Source organism: Zosterops lateralis (assembly GCF_965231275.1).
Source record: "Zosterops lateralis genome assembly, chromosome: 24".
NCBI classification, from domain to species: domain Eukaryota; kingdom Metazoa; phylum Chordata; class Aves; order Passeriformes; family Zosteropidae; genus Zosterops; species Zosterops lateralis.
In genome coordinates, this window is record NC_139784.1 from 4,910,060 (window position 1) to 4,931,970 (window position 21,911).

Sequence of the window (21,911 nt, forward strand, 5' to 3'; positions counted from 1 at the left end):
TTGCTGGGAGCTGGCCTGGGATCACAGGACTCTGTCCTGACCTGCGAGGATCCAGGTTATCCTAAAATACATCCTGGGAGTGGCATCACCTCCCTTCACAGCCCAATGACAAGTGACAAGGGTGTCCCTTCACACTGACGGTGACGCTGGAACTTTTTGGGAATAAGGGTGCAAGGGTTTGGTTTCAGCAGCTTAAAATGGAGCTTCTCTTGCTGGTAGGCAATGGAGAACGGGACATTCTTTTCCCAGCTGTTTGTTAATCCAAGCACCACCTTTTGTCCATCTGCCATGTTTCACTGAACACATGGATTGTGCATTCCCTGGAGCAAGAACTGTCTTCCTCGTTACTTGTCAGCACAGCATTGGACACAAAGGAAGCCTTAGCCCATATCTGGGTTTTTCTAAGGCTTCTACAGAACAATCAGGGCAGCTTTGTGTAAATCCACATTACTTCCCTCCAACTATTTTCTGGGCACAGGGGGGTTTGGTCACTGCTTGGAACAGTACACAAGTCCAGGTCCTGCCAGTCTGGATGACCTTTTCTGCAGCAAAGTGCAATAATTACCTTTTTGCCCACCAGCCTGACACTTCCCACACCTAATTTTCATATATTGTATCAACAAGATCAAACTTCAGCCCATTTGCACACCCTGGACGTGGCTACACCTTCCAGCCTATGATTCCTACAATTTGTTCCTCCACTGGCTGAAGTGACTCAACGACTCCTTTCATCACCCATCCTCTTTTAGAACTAATAACACAGCTCAGAACAAATTCACAGTCAGCTCATCAGTGACTTCTAAAGACCAGACAGATCCTTCTGCGTCTTCACAGCAGAGAGAGGAGGAAAAAAAAAAAAAAAGAATAAAAGAAACGAGGACAGGAAGAGCCTGGAATGCCCTTTCTGCAGAATTAGAGGTGAAACAACCAGACTGGCTTAAAAAAAACAGACACAAACCTCCCACACCCAGGGAGGGAACCTTTTTTCCAAGACCCAGGTGGGCACTGACCTACTGCATCTGCAGCACCAGGCTCTGCTTTGAGCTGGGCAGGCTGGGGGGGCACAGGACTGCTGTTGTTGTTTTTCACAGTGTCTGTGCTTGTAACAGAGGTAGTTTCTTTCCGAGAAACTTTTGATACCGGAGGCTCCTCCACGGCCATCCCGCTCTGCCGCTGCCGCCGGCGCTTCTTGCTCCACAGCTCGTGGCAATCCTGCCAGTGGGGGAGGCTGCAAGAGAGCAGTGAGTGAAAAAACATGGCAGGGAAACCAAGGGAGTCCTCAAAACCCACTGATGGTGGTGCCCAGAAAAAGCTGTGGATCCCTGGAAGTGTCCCAGGCAAGGCTGGATGGGGTTTGGAGCCACCTGGGATGGTGGAAGGTGTCCCTGGCCATGGCCAGCCTGGGTGAGATTTAAGGTTCCTTTTCACACAAACCATTCCATGATGCAGCTTTGTAGATCGATGGAATGCTGCTCCTCTTTTACAGATGGAGAAATGGACTCAGCAAGGGATATTGGGAAGAAATTCCTCCCCGTGAGGGTGCTGAAGGGCTGGAATGGATTGCCCAGAGAAGCTGGAAGTGTCCAAAGCCAGGCTGGAGCAGCCTGGGATAATGAAAGATGTCTCTGCCCATGGCAGGGGTGGGACTGGATGAGTTTTAAGGTCCCTTCCAACCAAACCATCCTGGGATTCCATGATCCCTGACTGCAGCCAGACCATCACAGGAAGGGGCAGGTCCTAGAGCCAGGAAAGGCAGTGTAAAAATAATTTACTTTGCACTGGGATCTCATCCCTGAATGTGCTGGGATCTCACTGCAGGAAACACAAAACCAGTGAGTGCAACCTCTGGGAGTGTTAGGAAAGGCCCTTCCTTGAGAAACACTGAAGAAAACAGGGATCTCAAAAGCTGTGGCTGCATTTTCACACAAACCAGTCGTAGTTTTATCATCTGCTTGATTGGAGTGGGAGAAAATTGAGTGACACTGCTCAACCCTGGCAGTCAATTAACACACAGCCTTAATGAGGCCTGAGTACTTCTCCAGGGCAGAGACAAGGATGTGCTACACCTACTTCCAGCAGAGCTTTAGAGCACCTTACAAACATTAAATTGGGCTTTATAAACCCAGCCTGAGATCAGGCAGAAAACCGACAGCACAGAAAAACCCACTGGCACAACAACAAGACCAAATACAAGGGCAGAGCAGAGAGAAGAACCCAGAAATCACAATTTTGACTGAAAAAAACACCTTATCTCCTTCTCAAAGCTCGAAGGGGGAGAGGATGGGAGCTGGGACTTACTCTGGAGGTGCCATTTTGCTGAGGTCAACATCCTTCAGGAAGTCACTGTGCAGGGCCTGCTCTGCTGTGCAGCGTTTGCCAGGGTCCAGCGTCAGCATGTGGTCCAGCAGGTCCAGGGCAGACGAGGGAATGCTGTGGGGACAGTGGCAAACGTGGATGAGTCCATGGAAAAGCTCAGTGTCAGAGGGACACCTCAGCCTATGGGGAATCCACACAGCCAGAGTTCATTGCTCACGATGCAGCAGCTCAAAGGCACCAGCAGGGCAGGCAGCAGGCGTGGGGAGTGGCTGGAGCTGAGCCTGGGAGGTTTAGGCTGGATTTTGGGAAAGGTTTTTTCCCCCCACAGAGGATGCTCAGGCACTGGAACAGCTCTCCAGGGAATGGGCATGGCCTCAAAGCTGCCAGAGCTCCAGGAGGGTTTGGACAAAGCTCTCAGGGACAGGGTGGGATTTTTGGGGTGTCTGTGCAGGGCCAGGAGCTGCACTGGATGATCCCCAGTGGGTCCCTTCCAGCTGAGGATATTCCATGACATTCCCACTCCGATTTTTGCCGTTTATGAAAAGCACCTCTGCCTCAACTCCCACAACCACAGAACATCCCCCTGAAGATGCCACACACCCCCAGGAGAGCTCCCAGCACAGCCCCCAGCCCCAGGGAACCTCTCTGGAGGCACAGGAGGTGTCTGGAGAGGGCACAGGGAGCCTGGCCCCACTCACAAGGAGAACTCCTCGCGCAGGCGCCGCCGGTATTGCTTCTTGGGCTTCATAGTGTTGAAGTAGGGCAGCTTGATGACATCTGGCCACACGGCTGGGCAGGGGCTCCCACAGAGCCGGCTGGGGAGCAGGGAAACACAGTCAGCCAGGTGGAATCCAGCCAGGAGGAGCACAGAGACACCAAACCCAGGGAAAACACCTTTCCTAAGCAACCCGCTGCAGGAATAATCCAGGGCTGGGCATGGCTCGGATGAGGTGTTATAAAAGGAGGTATCAGGAAGAGGGGAATTGTTGAGCTTGAGTTTATAAACAAATCAAAACAATGAGATTTTATTTTTCTTACTGCTAAATTTGAAAATCTTAATGTTTCTTACTTTAAACTTTCCAAATTCACTAAATTTTAGTATTTTTACAATAAGGGCATTGAAGTCCTGGCACAGGTTGCCTAGAGAGGCTGTGGACTTTACACCCCTGGAAGTGTCCAAGGCCAGGCTGGACAGGGTTTGGAGCACCCTGGGACAGTGGAAGGTGTCCCTGTCCATGTCAGGGGTGACACTGGATGGGCTTTAAGGTCCCTTCCATCCCAAACCATTCCAGGATTAAAACTTTCAGTGCGACAAGTAATTCAGGTTTGTGATTTTTGGACTCGGCAAACAGCAAGGTTTACTGAGGGCACACAAATCAGCAACCACACACCTGATGCTGATGTGGACACCTGACTATTCCCATCTGCACTCCCAGGCATTCCTGGCCCTGTTTTCCAGGCAGGTTAGAGAACAAGGGCTCTCCTAACTCGCTGCCTGTGTGCACGAGAGCAGCTCCTGCAGCACCTCCCCTTCACAGACATGCGTGTGCAAAGCTTTACCTGATTAATTCAAGCTGAGCCAGTTCCAGATTGGCTTGAAAAATAGGCTTCTTTGTAAACAGTTCCCCGAGGATACAGCTGGAAGGAGGAAAAGCAAGAGGTCACGACACCAAACCCTGGGGATGAGCGTCTGAACACGGCAGCGTTTGTGCTCGGGAGCGGCTTTGCCTGAGGAGGGTGATTTGCATCAGGGCTTGTAGTGACAAAGTGACCTGTGTGTATGGAGTCCCCAGCCCTGGGCTCCTGGGAATCACCTCCTGCAAGTGGCTGCTTCGTGCAGGAAGCCCCTGACACGTTAACTCTTTGCAGGGAAAGGAGGATGTGTCAATGTGATGAAAGAAAGAGCCACAGCTCTCATTTCCTCCAGGTTCAGCTTTTGTTTCGATTTTCAACTTCCCTCTGCTGGCCCGAGCCATCCCCAGCTGTCCAAAGCTGTCAGGGTCAGCAGAGGAGCTGGGTTTGTGCACACACAGCCCTCAGGGAAAGAGAGGAGAGAGGGAGCACCTCTGATTCCTGCAGGCCTCAGCATCTCTCCTTAAGGCACCAGGAATCAGTGCCAGAAGTAGCTGAGGGATGCAGGCACCTGGCTGGAATGGGAATAACCCCATGCATGTGGAACAGGAACTGAGCAGCAACTGGGCCTCACAGTCAGTAATTATGATTAATTACAGGTTTTCCCAACCTCTCTTTGTGTTATAATCCCTGCTGAAGTTTAGCTGGGAACATCCCTGTGGGAATTGCACACTCTGGGGAATCCAGCCTCAGTTCCACTGCTGGATCCTCCAGTCTCTGCTTCTGAATCACTTGGAAAAATGTTCCATCTTTGTGGCTGAACTGCCCAGGCTCCTGCACTACTGAAACTTCCTGATATCTTAAAAATGTTTTAGCTGAAAAAAAAAAAAATCAGTGGCAAACAGCAACTTAAAGAGTTAAGAGAGAAATTCTCTATAAAACACACTGAAGGAGGGAGCAGCACAGGGCAAATACGTCCCCCCCTTCCATGGCTGTGTCACCCCTCTTGATCTCAAGGGTACATCAGTATCAGGTTGGTTTGTATTCTAAACAGTGAAAATTCTATTCTTTACCCTTTCTCATTTCAAAACCAAGGAAAAACCTCATTCTAGGAGTTTTTACTAAGTGATTTTAATGAGAGGACAGATCCCCAACCCTTCACAGCAAAGCACTGTGAAGTATTCCTGCCTCATCCTATCTCTGTGTGGCTGGGACACATCCAGCTGTGGGAACTGGCCCAAATGAAGGAGCAGCTGCCCTGGGGATGCTCAGGAGCTGTTTGCAGAGGCAGGGGAGCAGAGCAGGACTCACCCACAGCTCCACACGTCGATGGCAGGGGTGTAACGCTCCTCCCCCAGCAGCAGCTCCGGGGGTCGGTACCACAACGTGATCACTTTGTTGGTGTAGGGACGGCTGCAAAGCCAAAAAAAAAACACAAATAAAACTCATCCCAAGGGCCACAAAACCCTGAAAAACTGCTTTTACTTCCCAGCTGCACTTACACCTGTCACTGGCACTAAGAGGGGTTTCAAATGTCTGCATTTCCAGAGCAGCAGGATGGGTTAAGAACAGCTGAGGGGGTACCGTGGATTTTACAGGAATCAGGACTTGTTGTAGGTACCCAAGACTAAAAATCCCTGACCCTCAGCAGGCTGCCATCACTGAAGGGTGACTGATCTTGGAGCAAAACCTGCTCCAGGGCAGGTCAAAGGCAAGCAGAGAAGAAGTTTTGGCTCCTTCTGGGCTGCTCTTCTAATGAGAAGTTATCAACACCAGCCAGGAGTGTATTTGTCCAACAGCTGGGTTATGCTAGATGATACCACTGAAAACAATTTGTCAGGACTTACAAGAGAGGGATTATTTGGATAACTAAGAGGAAAGAAGCTCATCCCACCCAGATAAACCCTTTCCCCTTCCTCACCTCTCCTCCGAGCTGTAGAGTCGGGCAAGCCCAAAATCTGCAAGTTTGATCTGCCCACTGGAAGACAAAAAAAACAGCCCCTGGTTTAAATCACAGTTAAATCACAGAATGTACTGAGCTGTAAGGGACCCATCAAAACCCAACTCCTACTTAAACCCCAGCTAAAGGGTGAGGAAACCCCTCCCTGCAGCAGAAAAGCCTCACAAAGTCACATCTGCAGGAATTACTGCTGGACATGCCAGGCTTAACTCTCCACTTCTGACAGAATGCTTCAAAAAAAATACAAATTTAAAAAAAAATCACAAATAATTCAGTGTCATCTGCATCACAAACCCTTCCCAACAGGCCAATGTCCCAAAGAATTTTTTGGGGTGGATATTCAGACATTTGGTTTTAATTATGGATAAAATTATTCTCAGAACTCCTGAGAATATCCACACCCAAGGTGAGGACAGCACTGAGTGCTCACAGCTAAACCCAGGGAAAAGAGCTTGGAGACATCTCCAAGGGTTACCTGTTGTTCAGTAAGATGTTGGAGCACTTGATGTCTCGATGAAGGAAATTCTTTTTGTGACAGTAATCCAGACCCTCCATTAACTGTTTCATGAAAGACTTGATATGGTCCTCTGAGAAATGCACCAAGCCAGATTCTAGCAGCCCCATTAGGTCATGGTCCATGTACTCAAACACAAGGTAAAAGGCACCTGGGATAAAAATAAACAGAAATGGTTGAAAACAAAAGGAGAGACACAAAAAACGAGGAGGAATGAAAGGAGATTCAATTGTTGAAAGAGTCCTTATTGTGCACAATGATGCTGGAGTTGTTTTTTTTTTAACAGTTCTGTGCTGTTTTGAGCTTACCGGGTGTCCTTTTCCCTCAAGGGGTAAAAGCCCCAAAACAACAAAGTAGCCCCACCAAGCTGACATCTGAAATTAAGTAACACTCAAAATAATTTCCTCTGAAATTATTGGTTGGTTATTTGTTACAGGAGAATTTGTTGAAGGCTCACTGCCCTGCATGGTTTGAACTTGTGTTTGGGTTGCTCCCTTCTCTCTCTCCTGGAAGAGAATGTCCCAAACAAGAGCCAGTGGGGTGCTGGAACTCTCTTTTTCCACAGTGACTGAAGACAGAGAACTTTTTACATTATTAGTAAGTTTATTGCCACTAATCAGTGTTAAAAATGACCCTGTAAAGGCTTTTTTTTTAGTTGACCCTGTAAAGGCTTTTTTTTAGTATATAGTAATATGTAAGTAATAATAATATAACTTTATACTAAATTCTTAGATTTATATTACTATAAATTATAGTACGGGGCAAGATGGAGGATTTGGGGTCTTGGCTAAGTCCTTCTTCATCTTCCTCTTCATGGTTTTGGGTGTTTTTTTCTAACTGGGTGAAAAAGGTCTGAATTGCAGACTTTGGGTGGTCAATTTTTGGGTTAAAAGTATAAATAATATAGGTGTCATCTCATCATTGGATAGCTTATGATTAAGACCTTGGAAAGAGTTAGAAGGCTCCATTTTCTACCTTGTGAGTTAGAGCTCACAATTGGTGAGACTGCACTACAGATAAGAATTAATAAATACAAAATTTAAACACAAAAACTGTGTCTCCCGTGTATTAATCCCAGCTCTAACAGGAAGAAAAGAAGATAAAAAGCCCCACACATCCGTGGTGGACACCACCCCTCACAGCCAGCAGTACCTTTGTCCTTCTTGAAATCCAGTGCATCTTGTTTGTCCGTGACGATCTCCTTCATGTTGACGACGCTGCGGTGGATGAGCTGCCGCAGGATTTTGATCTCGCGGATGGCCGTGATGGGGAATCCCTCCTTCTCATTGTCCAGGCGCACCTTCTTCAGAGCCACCAGCTCACCTGGCAGGGCACAGCAGGGTCACAGTCTGCTCACCTGAGCTCCCAGGGAAGTTGGGAGCAGTCCTGAGCGTGGGAAATGCCCACCAAGGGATGGTAGAAGCAGCTTTGGTTACACCTCTACTAGTTTTGGTTAAATTTACTCTGTTAGGAGTTCTCACATGAGACCTGTGCTTTTTCTAACCTGCTGCAGCAGAAACAGAAGTTTACCCTGGAATTTCCCAATGTCTTGGGTTGCAATGTAAGATGTAACCAAAAGTATGTATTCTATTGCCATCTGTTGGAACTGGCTGGGGAAGTGTTTTTTCTTTATCCCTTCCAGGGCCCATCCTCCCCCAGGGGGTCTCTGCTGTCCAGGGCCCATCCAGGCTCCCTGCAGGGCTGACACAATTCCATCATCCCATGGGGAGGAGCCCGGAATTCCCACCTGGATCAAACCTGGCATTCAGAACATCAACACAGCCTGTTTGCACTGGATTCCCAGAGGAAAACCAGACCCATCTCAGCACCACTGGACTTTCAGAGGAAACTACACCCTTCTACAGAATCATTGCTTCAACAGAACCACATCTGTCACTCCAGGAGGACTTAGCTGGACTGCTACCAACACCTTGACCAACAGGGTGTCAGGCTGTATTCTGACTCTGTCAGCATTTTTTTTTTTTGTTTATTTGCTTTTTTTCATACTACTACATTTTTATTTTTAATATTCCTAGTAAATAACTGTTATTCCTACTCCTATACCTTTGCCTGAAAGCCCCTTAATTTCAAACTTATAATTTGGAGGGAGAGGATTTACATCCTCCATTCCAAGAGAGGTTTCAGCTTTCCCTGACAGACACCTGTCTTTCCAAACCAAGACACCCGAGCTCTGCTGCAGTAAAGCCTGACAATTTAAAAAGCAGGGGTTCAGCTGGCACCTGTGGCCACCACAACCTTCTGACCAGGCATCAAACCACACCTCACCAGCAGAGCAGGAACCTGGGCACTAAACTCAAGACCCCAGAGCTCTTGCTCTTCTGCCCCTTTTTGGGAAACACCTGATGGAAGAAGTGTTGATCCCAGCGCTGACACCACTCTTGGTTCTGCAGGTTTTTGTGGAGCAGCACTGGCAGGGAGCTGAGCACACCCACCACAGCCTCGAGGTGGAATTTACCTGGAGCCATCCTCACCTGTGTCCTTGTCCTTGGCTTTGTACACCTGCCCGTAGGTCCCTTCTCCGATTATCCCGATGATGTCGAACTTGTCCACGCAGCGCTTGCCCCAGTCGCTCTCCGTCTGCCTCCTCTCCCCGTAGCGAGGACAACAGATTCTGCAGGAGGGAACAGCTCTGTGAGACACCCCAGGGCTCCAGCTCAGGGTCAAAACCCCACCTGCCCGACTGTGTTAATCCCCAAAACCCAAAATCAAAGCTCTGGCATGTCGGCTTTGCACTCCGAGAACTGGAATGTTCAGTTTAATGTATTTTTGCTGTATTATCCCAACTACTCCCACTACAGGCACTGCTGAACAGAAATATTATCCTAGATGGCATAATCACACTACAGCAGGAGAAAAATGAATGTCTGGGATGTTTTGCAGGATGCTGGAGGTTTGATTTTTATTTAAAACACTCTGTACAAAACATCAGGAGATTCTGCTCCCCAAACAACTGCTTGAATTTGTTATCAGGGGAAGTTCCCCATGGAGCACGGAATCGTGGAATCCCAGACTGGTTTGGATTGGAAGGGACATGAAATATGATCCAGTCATGGGCAGGGACACCTTTCACTATCCCAGGGGTGCTCCAAGCCCCTCCAACCTGGATTTGGACTTTTCCAGGGATCCAGGGGCAGCCACAGCTTCCCTGGACACCCTGTGCCAGTGCAGCTCCACGGCCCAAGTTCAATCAGGAAGTGCATAAAGACTCCAAATCTCTCATTTGGAACAACCAACTTTTGAAAGCAACGAGAGCTTTATACAGAGATGCTCACCCAGAGGTTTCTTCTAGCTGAATCAAAGAGCTTTTGGGGTAGATGTGGCTGAAGATTGGACATGACACACTCCAGCAACTTCTACCATTAATTCTCAAGTGAATGGGGCAAGCTGCCTTTAGCTGAGTGAAACAACTCACAGGAATCAGTCATTATACTGAATAATACAGAAATAGGAACTTGTTTTCTCCTTCATCTCACTTCCCTCAATAAAAAGCTCTCAAACGAGTCCGGGGACTTAAAAAACCTCAAAGATTAAAATAAAATAATAATAAAAAAAATGAATTCAGCCTTACTTTGGTCTCTTTTTGAAGGGTTGCTGAGGTGGTGTGGCTGCCTTTGGTTCTGGGGAGTCAGGAGGAGATGGGTCCCCCCCAGGGAGCTCTGGGGGGAGCGGGAGGTCCGTGAGTAAGTGTCGTGGTCTCTGCTCTCTGTCCTTCTTCACAGGTTTTGGAGGAAGAATCTCTTTTGGACTAAACTCCGAAAAGTTAATACAACACAAAAGTCAGAGCCAGTTAAACAAACAAAAAAAGCTACTGCAGGACAACAGCTCTCTGGTTGACAATGTGAGGCTTAAATGTCAAAATTAGCACATCCAAATATAAAATGAAACAGCTTAAAGTTACAATGTTAATACACCAGGAGAGAAAAGTGTCAGAGTGGAGCACATCAGGAAATGAACACACTAGAACTTGCTCAATTTGCACACATCAGTATCAGTAATTTGGAGTTTCCTGTGAGGCAGCTCAGGGGATCAGCCAGCACCCACTTTCTGACCTTTACTTCCTCTATTTACTCCATTTATCACCGTAAAATTAAGTGCTTGACTTAGTGAGGACCACTGTAAATACAGACCCAGAGTTAAACCTTCCTCCACAAGAAACTTTTAACCTCTTAGCAAGGACTCAAATGTGGCTTGAACTCTCTTGCTGCCGAGGAACCAAAAGTTGATTTTTAAAATCCAATTACCAAGGGCATCAGGAGTTTGGTTTACATGAGCAGAACCTACTTTCTCTTTCATGTATTCAGTGAGGAGACTTCCTAGGTTTGAGTAGTCACGAATTCTCCATGCAAATCTCTGCCTCACCAGGAAAAGAAAAAAATTAGGAGATCCAAACAGCCTCCCCAGGTCTGTTTTTAGAGCAAGGAGCAGGTTTGGTGCTTCTACCATCAGGTCTAACACTTCAGAATAAATGAACTGATGGAAGTAGGTCGTTTTCCTAATTATTTTATTAGACACTGCCTAATCTGCACGACAACCTCTTGTGAAATCTACTTGAGGAAGGAGGAAGACAAAAAACACCAGAAATGGGAGAGGCAGATGGACTGAAACTCTCCCCCCATTGACACCAAAATCCTTAGGAGTGGAATAATCACGTTCAAATATCTACAGAGAATCACAGGAAAATTTTAAGGCTGGAAAAGATCAAGTCCAACAATGAACTTTGCCACATTCACCACTAAAAGACTCAGTCTTTGTCCTCAAAATCATTTTCTTTGTAAGACCAGGGTGGGAAGGACAAAGATGTGTCTGGAGAGTGAACCTGCAGTGCCCAGCTCTCACCCTTTTACCAAAAATTCCCATTTTCTTGCCTTTTATCTGTTCAGTTCCCTATTTGCATAGCAGCACTCGGTTCCTCTAAGCTCAGTTCCCCCAGGACACCTGGGCTGGTCACCAGGGGGTGGAAACCAAACACAGCCTTCAGAGCTGCCCAAGCAGAGAAAAGACCAAGAGTGAACACAACAAAGGCTCCTTGGAGCTCCTTTCCTCCTCTCCCCTGAACCAGCAGGGATGCCACCCCAAAGCCAGCAGGGATGCCACCCCAAAGCCAGCAGGGATGCCACCCCAAAGCCAGCAGGGATAGCCACCCCAAAGCCAGCAGGGATAGCCACCCCAAAGCCAGCAGGGATAGCCACCCCAAAGCCAGCAGGGATAGCCACCCCAAAGCCAGCAGGGATAGCCACCCCAAAGCCAGCAGGGATAGCCACCCCAAAGCCAGCAGGGATAGCCACCCCAAAGCCAGCAGGGATAGCCACCCCAAAGCCAGCAGGGATAGCCATCCCAAAGCCAGCAGGGATAGCCATCCCAAAGCCAGCAGGGATAGCCACCCCAAAGCCAGCAGGGATTCCAGCAGCCAGGTGAGAGCTGTGCTCCCAGGAATCTGCACAAACTCTGCATCAAACCAGGACAAAATTTGAACCAATTCCTCCTAAACAGCTTTTCCTCCTCTCCTGATGAACCATCCAGGCCTAAAAGCATTACAGGAGGTTGTAATTCTGGAGAGGTTAAAGAGGCTCCACTTGAACAAGGTGTGTTCTGTCCCTGGACACTTCAAAGCCCAATTTCCAACCCTGTATCTGTCACAGGGGCTGGAATGTTCCCCAGGCTCAGCAAGGACAAAAGTCCAGTTCAAAGAGTTTTGCTCATAAAAACGAAGGCAGCTGGTGAAGGGTGAGATTCTGCACAGTCAGGGCCACATGGAACTGCCACCAGACTCAGCAAAACAAGTGGGATTTCCCATCCTTTTATTGGGAAAAAAGTCACACAGAGGCATTTACTGAGCCCCAGCATCACCCTCATCACCCCTGAGGTCAGGGATCAAACACTTTTACAGAGCTAAGCCACACTTGGGTGATAAAAAAAAAAAAGAGCTCTAGGTGTGAGTGGTTGAAAAAATAAAATAGAAATTTGCAGGATGACTTTTGGGATTGGAAAGGAGGGAACAGAACAGCAGGATGTGCTTTGCCTGGTATTTGGGTTGGGAGAATCATCAGACAGCTCAAAGCTCCTGCTCAGCACAGAGACATTAAAACCAGGAATATTTGCTGAACAACATCACACAGCTCAGGGAGGGCAACAAACACACACCAGCCTCACTTTTAGGTTGGAGGCAGTGAGAACATTTCCCTGATTGCCATCAATACCAGATTGACCCACGAGAATTAATTCAATTATTGAATATGTATCACTTCACCACAAAATGATTGTATTAAGTCAGAACTGTGGGGTACCACACTGGTCACTAAAAATGTGCTTTACTCCCCAATCCCAGCACATCTTTAGTGATGGTTGGGAAGATACAGGAGTTTTTAGGGAACTACAGGTTAAGCAAGTCAAGTAAAAAAAAAAAAAAGCATCACTGATGACTGTAAGTTAACAGCATTGCAACATACTAAAAGCTAGAAAAGGAGAGAAAAACCCTAAATATTTGGGGTTTTTTTTCTTCTCCACTCCATTCTGGATATTATGCTGCTTTCTTCTCACCAAAAGAAACACCCAGAGTGGGGTTTTCAGACCAGTTCATCACAGAAGCCACAACCACCCCCAGCTCAGCCAGAGCTACAATTACAGGACAGAGCCAAGTCTGCACATTTTGATCAGAAATTATCAGGAAATAATGTTGAAGCAGGTGCAGTTTCATGCATTTTTAAACTTTTTCAAACAAACAATACCTGCTTCTCAAGCAATAAAGAACTGCATCAATTACTCAGGAATTAAGACAATAATCAAATTAAACCAATGGTGATTTTTACATGTGGGCATGGCCTGTGTGGCTGGTGAATCTGGAACAGAAAAAGCTCTGGTTTGTGTTCTTGTATTGGAATTGTTAAGCTTTTTCCTGTTCCTTGAGTACAAGTTCCTAAAGAATTAAGCAAACAAACAAATAAAAGTAATTTTAAAGTAAGTGTGCAAACAGCTCCAACACAGAGAGAGGCAAAAATCCCAGATCCACGTTCCATCCCCGTAATAAACATGAGCAAGGAGTGATGTGAAACCTTTACCAAAGCAGCACTAAAGCAGCAGCCAAACCTCTCGTTTCCCACAGAGATAAGAGGCAACAACCTGCACGAGACCATAAAACTCTCCACACAAACCTGGCAGGGCCAACGCCTGGAACAGCCCTGGAATAACTCCTTTACACCAGCACCACGCTTGTACTCTGCAGGATAAGCTTAAAACTGTAAAACTAACCCCAAAAAGACCCCCCCTCTTTATTCAAGGCTTTGCTCTTAAATGCAAGGCGATGATGCTCTGCTGTGTGACCTTACCTATCCAAGTCATCTTCCCCAACTAAAATAGGGGGGAGCGGAAGCGGAGGCAAGGTGGAAGTTTTCAGGTGTGGGATAGCAGCCGTCACAGACACTTGGGTTTTTGTAGCCACCTGGACAGAGGACTGGGAGTTCACCTGAGAGGAGGATAAAGTAGACGTCCTTGGGTGGGAAGAAGATGGCAAAGACGTTGGGGCTGGAGGAGGAGGGGCCTGAACGGGAGTCACTGGGGGCGGAGGCAGCGGCGGGACTGCGGGGGACGGAGGCAGCGGCGGCAGCGGCGGCGTGGGGGGCGGAGGGGTGGTGGTGGGCAGAGGTGGAGGAGGGGATTTGATGGCGGGGAGGGGAGGTGGGATCTCCTTCTCCGCTGCGTCTGTCTCCTTTGGAGATACCAGGTCCTCTGCCGCTGCTACGGGCTTCGAGTCTTTTGTTCCCGTGGGTTTGGAATCCCTAAGTGGAACAGGATGTTTCCTCTCCGAGTTCTCCTCCGCCTTGGATTTCGTTGTCTCCGCAGGGGCTTTGGGCTCCGCGTTGGTGTACAGTAAATTACCCGAGTCCGTGTCCGCGGCTTTCTCGGGTTTAACGGTTTTGGTGACTTTTTTAGACTCCGTCCCAGCCTCCTTCAGTTCAGCCAAGCTGTTCTCCTTCCTAGCCAGGAAAACAGGGGAGCCTTTCGCCTCCTTCCCGTCCACCTTGGCTGCGGCGGCCGCGGCGGCCGCTCGCTCCTTCTTCTTCCTGCTGAGCTCTGCTCCCAGGCTGGAGTTCAGCGGGAGCCTGGTCGGGGAGATGCTGGAATGGCGACTGCGGGAGCCAGACCTCTGCTTTTTGCTGTGAGATGAGTGCCTTGAGTAGCCAGGACTGCGGCTCCGGGACTTCACGGATTTCCTGGGGAGAGAAGGGCGGGGAGAGAAATGAAACGGAGCTTCTCTCGCCCTCTGAGCTACTCACCGACAGCTGGATCCTGTGTTGGTCAGCTCAGAGTCCACAACACCTGTCGGGGAGACTGAAGGTACTGAAAGGAGTTTTTGAGTCAATCAGGACCAGTTTTATACCATCATCATCCATCCCTCCTGTGCCAGACCCACCGTCACACAGGAGAGAAGGATCAAGGCTGGACAAGCCCCAAGGGAAAGAGAAGATCACAGCTCACACACTCAACAGGAGACTTCAGTGAAAAGGATGAGCTGGCAGTTTAGGAATCTTTCACAGGAATTATGTGCAACTTTAAAAGGAACCACGGATAAAACACATCTGCCCTCATGGGAATGCTGCCTCAGGAAATCGGGCACTTCAAGCTCCTTTTGCCCCCCTGGTTCTTTTACTGCTATCAGAACTCAAATTTGCATAGTGTGATCTGGAGGAAGAGAAAAATAAAACCCAGGAATTTTAACTCTATTGGTCCTGGTTTTCCTGTACAAAGAATGGGCTCTAAATCAGGTGCGTGTGCAGAAATAATCATGGAAAATCTGTGCTGGGAGAGAAGCGAGGCAGGAAACACCTCACACCATCAGGGTTCCCCCCACACAAACCTGCTCAGGAGAGAGGAGAAACTGATGGGCAAACCAGATAAACACTAAAATGGAAGTGGAAATATCAAATTCCAGTGCTCGTATCAAATTCCTAATAAGAACTGTTTCCTCTACTCCAGGAGGAATGAGGATTTGGAGAGGCAGGAGACTTTCATGGTGTGGTGGGCTCTGGTGCCAACAGGACAATCAAAAACTCTGAGTTCAGACCCTACAAATACTGTAACAGACATGACACTCCACAATTTACTACTCAGGACACATCTAATTTGGCAAACACAGAATTCCCTCAGAACAGTCCCACAGTAGTCATAAAACACATTTAACAGCAGGGGTTCAAACACAGGTGACACTGGCTCCCTTGTAACCATGCTCAGAACATAATTAACAACACCAATTAATATTATCCCCAGACAATAAACATTTGGAAACTGGAGGAGTGAGGCAACAGGAAGTTCCTGTCCCAACACCAGCAGCACCCTGCAGGAGGGTGTGGGGTTCTCTCCCTACTCCAAGGATCAGCATTCCTCTCTCCCACTTGGAGGTACCACCCCAAGCCTCATCCTGACAGTGGTCAAAGGACACCTGGGCTCTAGGTGAGTCCTTACCTTTAGACTTGCAAAATAAATCTACAACCAGCAGGAGAAAAAAGCAGGATCTGCAGTCACACAGCTGTTCCCCTCCTCACCACACTGCTGTGCCATGGGATCTGCCTCAGGATCAGCTCTTTTCCCAAGGTTTCTGCTCAGTGAACTGGCAGTCTGAGCTGCAGTTTGCCTGTCACCACGAGCTGGGAGAGCAGTTACCTTTTCAGCAGCTCCAAGACATTTGCAGGGTATGGAAAACATTCCTAATGAATCCTGTAGGATGTCCCCTGCTGCAACCACAAACAGTTTTGGGGTTATCAATTCCCTACTGCAATTTATCCAGGATGGATTGCTCAAGGTGCTGCAATGCCCCTTTTCCTGCTCCCTGCCTTCCATCCTGCCCATCCCATGATTAACCCCCAAGAGTTACTCCAATTCATGGAATCATGGAGTGGTTTGGGTTGGAAGAGACCCCAAAGCTTATCCAGTCTCACCCCTGCTATGGCAGGGACATCTCCCGCTATCCCAGGGAGCTCCAGCCTGGCCTTGGACACTTCCAGGGATCCAGGAACAGCCAGAGCTCCTCTGGTCACCTTGTGCCAGGGCCTCCCCACCCTCACTGGAATTTAATCCAGCTGGATGCAGAGCAGTCAAACCAGATCACTCACCAGATCCAAATTAAACTTCTCCAAAAGTCCAATTTTATCTTATTTAATGGTGCTAATTCAGAAACAGGCACCAGGGACACCTGCCTAGACCAGGACAGGTGAGGGTGGGGCAGTGGTGGAATGGTCAGAGCCTCTTAGAGCAGGGCTGGAATGAGTCCCTGAGCTTCCAGCAGCAAATATCCACAGTCCTCTGTTCCACCAGGAATAAATCCACCCATTCCCCCTCACTCCACAGGCACCACTCACCCTTTTTCCCTTCACTATCAACAACCCCCTACAGTTACCACACAAACAACTGCTCTTTCCAAGCCCATTCTCCAGGCTGGTTGTTCACAGCTGATTTGTGAGACCTGAAAAAGGCTCCACATCCAGAAACCTTCACTACAGCAGCAAACCTCACCTCCCATCCCCAGAGCATCCACAGCCCCAAAAACACCAACACAGCACCTGCTGAGGGGCCTTTTTATCACTGCACATCTCAGAAAAACAGGTAATAAAGTTCCAGAAAAAGGGCAATAAACAGAAGATGCACAGGCAAGTTTGCTTCTGGAAGAAAACCATTTCCATCCTCTGGAATGATTTTTTTTTTTTTTTTTTTTTTTTTTTTTTTTTTTTTGTGGCTTTACCTGCAGCCACTTAATAGCACTTTTACCCCTTTCACCTTTAATTTTTTAAGCCTTGCTTAAAAACATTCCACACCTTACTTGCTTTGTCAAGGTTATCCAGGATGGATGAGGGGCAATTCAGCCTCACATTCCTTCCTCTTTCTGGATAAAAATGTTCTGGGATTAAAACCCACCCTGCTGTCCCTCCAGAACTGGAAAAGAGAAATAAAAGATATCAACCACGACAGCTGGGAATTAACAAAGAAACGTTGGCTTCATGTAAAAATCCAAATTAAAAAGCACCATGAGATTTATTTAAGTCATACAATCAGAAGATTGGGATGGTCTTTGGAGAAGGGAGTGCTAGAACCTTCCATGCTGAGATGGCCAGGGGTAACAGGTGACAGCAGAGGTGACCTGCAAAGCCCCACATCACCCACCCAGAATCACCTACAGATATTTCAGTATTTTACCTGCTCTAAACAACACAGAGTTAAGGATAAAGACAGGAAATATCATCTGGGAAACCTGACTTCCTCAATTTCTCAGGAAACAAGCTTTAATTCTTATTTTTGAATACCCAGCAACCTTTCACCACAGCAAGGACTCAGCATGTGCACACTCACTATCCATGAGCACTCAGCACATCCCACCCCCAGCAAGCTGAGGGACTCTGGAATTCCATCTCCTTGTTTTAGCTGCAGTGACAACAGTTGCTACACAGAATGGCAAAGCACATCTGTTATTTTCCCTGCTGACCAAATCCTCCTCGATGGGAAGTGGGTTGTTTTCCACAGCCACTGGAAATGCAAACGCTCTGGATTTCCTCCAATCAGCACCAGCACATGGGTGCAGTTCCCTAATGATGTGTTTTGGACATGGAGATGAAAGAAAACACAGAATGCACTAAAAAAAAAAAAAAAATCCTGCATATTGTCAGTCAGTGGAAATAACTGTCCCAGAAAAGCCTGAGAAAGGCAAGATGTGGTCAGGTGTTCCCTGCCTGAGTGTGCCAGTTAAAGAGGTTTTCTCTCCCAAAAATGCTCCTGCCCCTCCACAGGAAGCACAGAAGGGATCAGGCACTGCCCAAAGTCAGCTGCCTCCTTTCATACTCATCTGCAGCATGTCAAGGTGAGGAAGGCTCAGTCCATCCACTCCCTGCAGTGTGCCCTGAGCCTCCCAGGTGAGCCCCGAGCCCCCCCCCAGGTGAGCCCTGAGCCTCCCCAGCCTCCAGGTGAGCTCTGAGCCCCTCAGGTGAGCCCTGAGCCTCCCCAGGTGAGCCCCCTCTGCCTCCTGGACACACCTGACCAAGAGTTCTCCCTCCTCCAGTCTCACCTCACAGCCTGGGAACTCCACAAAACAAAACTAAACACGCTGAATTACAACTTAGACTTCACCTGACACGTGGAAAACACGTGAAATTCCCTCTGTCCCTTTACTACAATCACTGCAGGCAGGTGTTTTCCAAAGGGGCTGGAACACCTCACAGAGCCAGTGAGTTATCTGCCCAGGAAAGAGAGAGGAGTAAGTTATCAAGCCAGAGGTTCAGAGAGTTTGGTACAAGCTGAGTGTAAACAGTGAGTAACCTTTGGAACCTGTCTGGTTTGGGGTCCAGCATTGAGTCAAGAGTCAAAGATGTCCTTAAAAAGCAGCTCTGAAAGTTTAGGGAAGCAGCACAAAGTGCTCTCAAGCTGCTGCCATCAATCAGGGAAATTGAACTGCTGGATTTCTGCACTCAGAAGCAGCCAGCCACTCACACAGAGAGGTTCTCCTGGGAAGTGGAGTAACCTGGGGGAAAACTTTTAGGATGACACTGCAGTTCCCAATGGCTGCCCCCTGCTCAGGGCTGGACACTTATCCAGTGCTGTAACTCAGAGTTGTATCAGTGAACAGACACCTCCTATCGCTGCACCCTTACTCTTCCAAAGGATTAGTAAATAACGTGTCAGAGTAGCACCACCAGACAAAAAAGACTGAAGGGAAAGAGGAGAAAACCATCCAGAGCCTCCCAGGTGTACACAGAGAAAACAGGCCAGAGCAGGAGCAACCTGCAGGAAACTTTCACTGTAAAATCACAGCGGAATACTGAGATTTTACGTCAGAGCTTCCAGGGGGCTGAAACCAACACAGAACTGCCAGCAAGGACAAAGGCAAGTTCTCCATGGAAGACAGCATTCCTGAAGTTCAGAGTTTTACTAACAAAGACCAAATTCCAAAAGGCCCCGTGTGCTTTGGGAACTGCTGAGCTGGAGGATGCAGCACAGCAACCACGGAGCTGAGCATTCCTATGGCCATTACATTCCAGGTCACATCTGAATTGCCATGGAGCTCCAAGCAAAGCTCCACAGCATCCATGGAGACAACTGGAAACTCACTGAACGTAAGCCAGGGCTGGAGAAAGAAAAGATCAACATTAGGCTGTGTCACAGGTTGATTAATGAACACCTGAAATAAAACACGCAGAGCTACCTTGGAATAATTGTTTCCTTCTGTGGCAAAGTTACTGAGTAAAAGGGGGAAAAGAGAGAAAATTAGAGGTAAGTCAAAATCCAGCTGGTTGCTCCTGGCCCTTCCAGGCTGCCCAAATTTCAGAAGGGAAAGGAAGAAACTTTAGTGCTGAGAAAAGAAAGTTTAGGCTGAGAGATGGAGTTGGTACGTGGTTGTCTCTAATCCAAGGGGAAAGAAAAGACAAGTCAGTTCAGGAAGAGCAAAACCCACCCCGAATGAGCCCTCCTGAAAAGCGGGATCAAGTCCCCACACGCAGCAAACAGATAAAGGCTTCCAGAAACAGGTGAAAACACTTTCTGTGGCTGAACTTCCCGCCAGGTAAAGCGCCTCAGATCCCGCTCCGGGAGCCTCCCCAGGCAGGGGCCACTCCAGAGGTGGGTGTAACTCCATCCCAGGAGCTCTCCCGGCCTCGCTCCCTGCCCGGAGCCAACATGGACGCTGCCTCCCGCCACGCACCGAGGCCTTTCCCAAAGCCTCAACTCCCATTTCCAAGGGAATCCTCAAGGCCCCGGCCAAGGCAGCTCCACACTCGTCACTCGGTGGCCAAACTGGGCGCCAGCGGGGAGGAAAAGAGCCATAGAACCATGTGATGGGTTGGCTTGGAAAGGCCCTCAAGACCATCCCATGGGTAGGAACACCTTCCACCATCCCAGGCTGCTCCAAGCCCTGTCCAACCTTGGACAACTCCAGGGATGGGCATCCACAACTTTCCTGGGCAACCTGTCCCAGCTCCTCACAGGGAAGAATTTTTTCCTAACTACCCATCTAAACCCACCCTCCTCATCCTACCACTCCAAATTCCTGAACAACTTTGCTACACCTTCCCTGGAACTCCCTCCAGGGGCTCCCCCGGCCATTCCCGGCCCCATCCCGAGCCCTCCCCGGCCATTCCCAGCCCCATCCCGAGCCCTCCCCGGCCATTCCCAGCCCCATCCCGAGCCCTCCCCGGCCATTCCCAGGGTGGGGCACACGCACCTGGCGATGGGGCTCCGGCTCACGGAGCGCTTGGAGGCGAAGGGGCTGCTGGAGCGGCGGCGGCTGTAGGGGCTGGGGGACCTCCCGCTGTAGGAGCCGCTGCCCCGCTCGTAGCTGGACGATCTCCTCCGGCCGTAGGGGCTCACGGATCGCTGCCGCCGGCTGTAGGGGCTGGGCGAGCGGGCGTTGGACTGGTAGCCCACGGGCTCCTTGTAGGGCGGGCTGAGGGACTGGCGGCGTGAGGAGCCGCCGGGGCTCTTCCTGTAGGGATCGTAGGTGCTGGAGGTGTGCGAGCGGGGCGGGCTGAGGTCGTACTCCTGCACGTAGGAGGCTCCCGAGGGGCTGTCGTCCAGTTTCGGGCTGTCCGACCATTTCCTGTGAGGGCTCCTGGATTTCCTCTTGGGGCTGTCGATGGTTTTGTAACTTTTGGGAGCATCCCTTTTCCGATGGCTTTTGCTGCGCTCTTTGTGGCTGGACTTGAGCTCCCGCTCCTTCCTGGATTTCTCCTTGTGCGCCTTGGCCGAGCGCGACTCCTTGTTGCTGCTCTTGGAGGAGAGCGCCTTGGGGTGCTCGTCGGTCTCCAGGAGCCTCTTGGAGGATCCCGAGATCCTCTCCTTGGCGGACCTGCTGGAAGCGTCCAGGCTCTTTTCCAACTTCCTGTCCTTCTCCGCCTGTTTGCTCTTCAGCAGCTCCCGGAGCCGTTTGTGCTGGTGGTGCCGGTGCTTCTGGGCCCTCTCGCTCCTCTCCGCCCTCCTCTCCTCGTTGTCCCTCCTGTCCAGCTTGAGGGCCACATCGTCCGAGAAGGTGTCCGAGTCGGAGCTGATGTCATCGTACTCCACCAGCGGCTTGATCATCGCTCCCAGGGGCGCCGCCGCGTCCTGGGCCGCCAGCGGGGACTCCTTGGAGTGCCTGGACTTGTGCCTCTTGTGCCTGGAGCCCGCCCGGTGCCTCTCCTTGCTGTTGGAGCTCCCGCTGCCCGGCTGCGAGGACCCCCCGCCGCCGTCCTTCTTGCCCCCATGTCTCTCCGGATTTGGCATTCCTCCCCCGCTGCGCTCGGGAACGGCGAGGGGGGGACTCGGCGAAAGCCCCGAACTTCAAACTCCCTCCGCGCCCGCCGCTCGCACCATCCACCCCGGTCCCGGTCCTCCCTCCTACATGGGGAGCGGGGCCCGAGCCCCGGCGGAGGCGGGAGGGAGGGGAGGGGAGGGGGGAAGGACCCGGGAGGGGAGGGGGAAGCGCCGCGGCCTCACCGCCTCATCCGAGGGGCCCAGGCCCGGCGGGCAGCGCGGCCGCGGGGGCGCCCCGGGAAGGCGGGGCCCGGGCCCGGAGCGCTGCCC

General features: G+C 49.7%; 1 protein-coding gene across 3 annotated transcripts in view; it reads right to left on the minus strand.

The window, feature by feature from the left end:
• Nucleotides 1-21,717, minus strand: part of CDK12 (cyclin dependent kinase 12) — a 29,454-nt gene extending 7,737 nt beyond the window's left edge. For all 3 annotated transcript variants that reach the window (XR_014591727.1, XM_083877652.1, XM_083877653.1), the window contains exons 1-12: nt 20,575-21,717; nt 13,706-14,590; nt 9,952-10,128; nt 8,855-8,994; nt 7,515-7,685; nt 6,324-6,513; nt 5,810-5,866; nt 5,200-5,301; nt 3,877-3,954; nt 3,015-3,131; nt 2,299-2,430; nt 1,011-1,228 (exon numbers count right to left, since the gene is read on the minus strand). Coding sequence is in view for 2 of the 3 variants with exons in the window: in XM_083877652.1 (XP_083733778.1) it covers nt 1,011-1,228; nt 2,299-2,430; nt 3,015-3,131; nt 3,877-3,954; nt 5,200-5,301; nt 5,810-5,866; nt 6,324-6,513; nt 7,515-7,685; nt 8,855-8,994; nt 9,952-10,128; nt 13,706-14,590; nt 20,575-21,611 (3,304 nt within the window). In the remaining variant the exon portion in view is untranslated. The remainder of the gene's footprint in view (nt 1-1,010; nt 1,229-2,298; nt 2,431-3,014; nt 3,132-3,876; nt 3,955-5,199; nt 5,302-5,809; nt 5,867-6,323; nt 6,514-7,514; nt 7,686-8,854; nt 8,995-9,951; nt 10,129-13,705; nt 14,591-20,574) is intronic.
• Nucleotides 21,718-21,911: the final 194 nt, after the last annotated feature.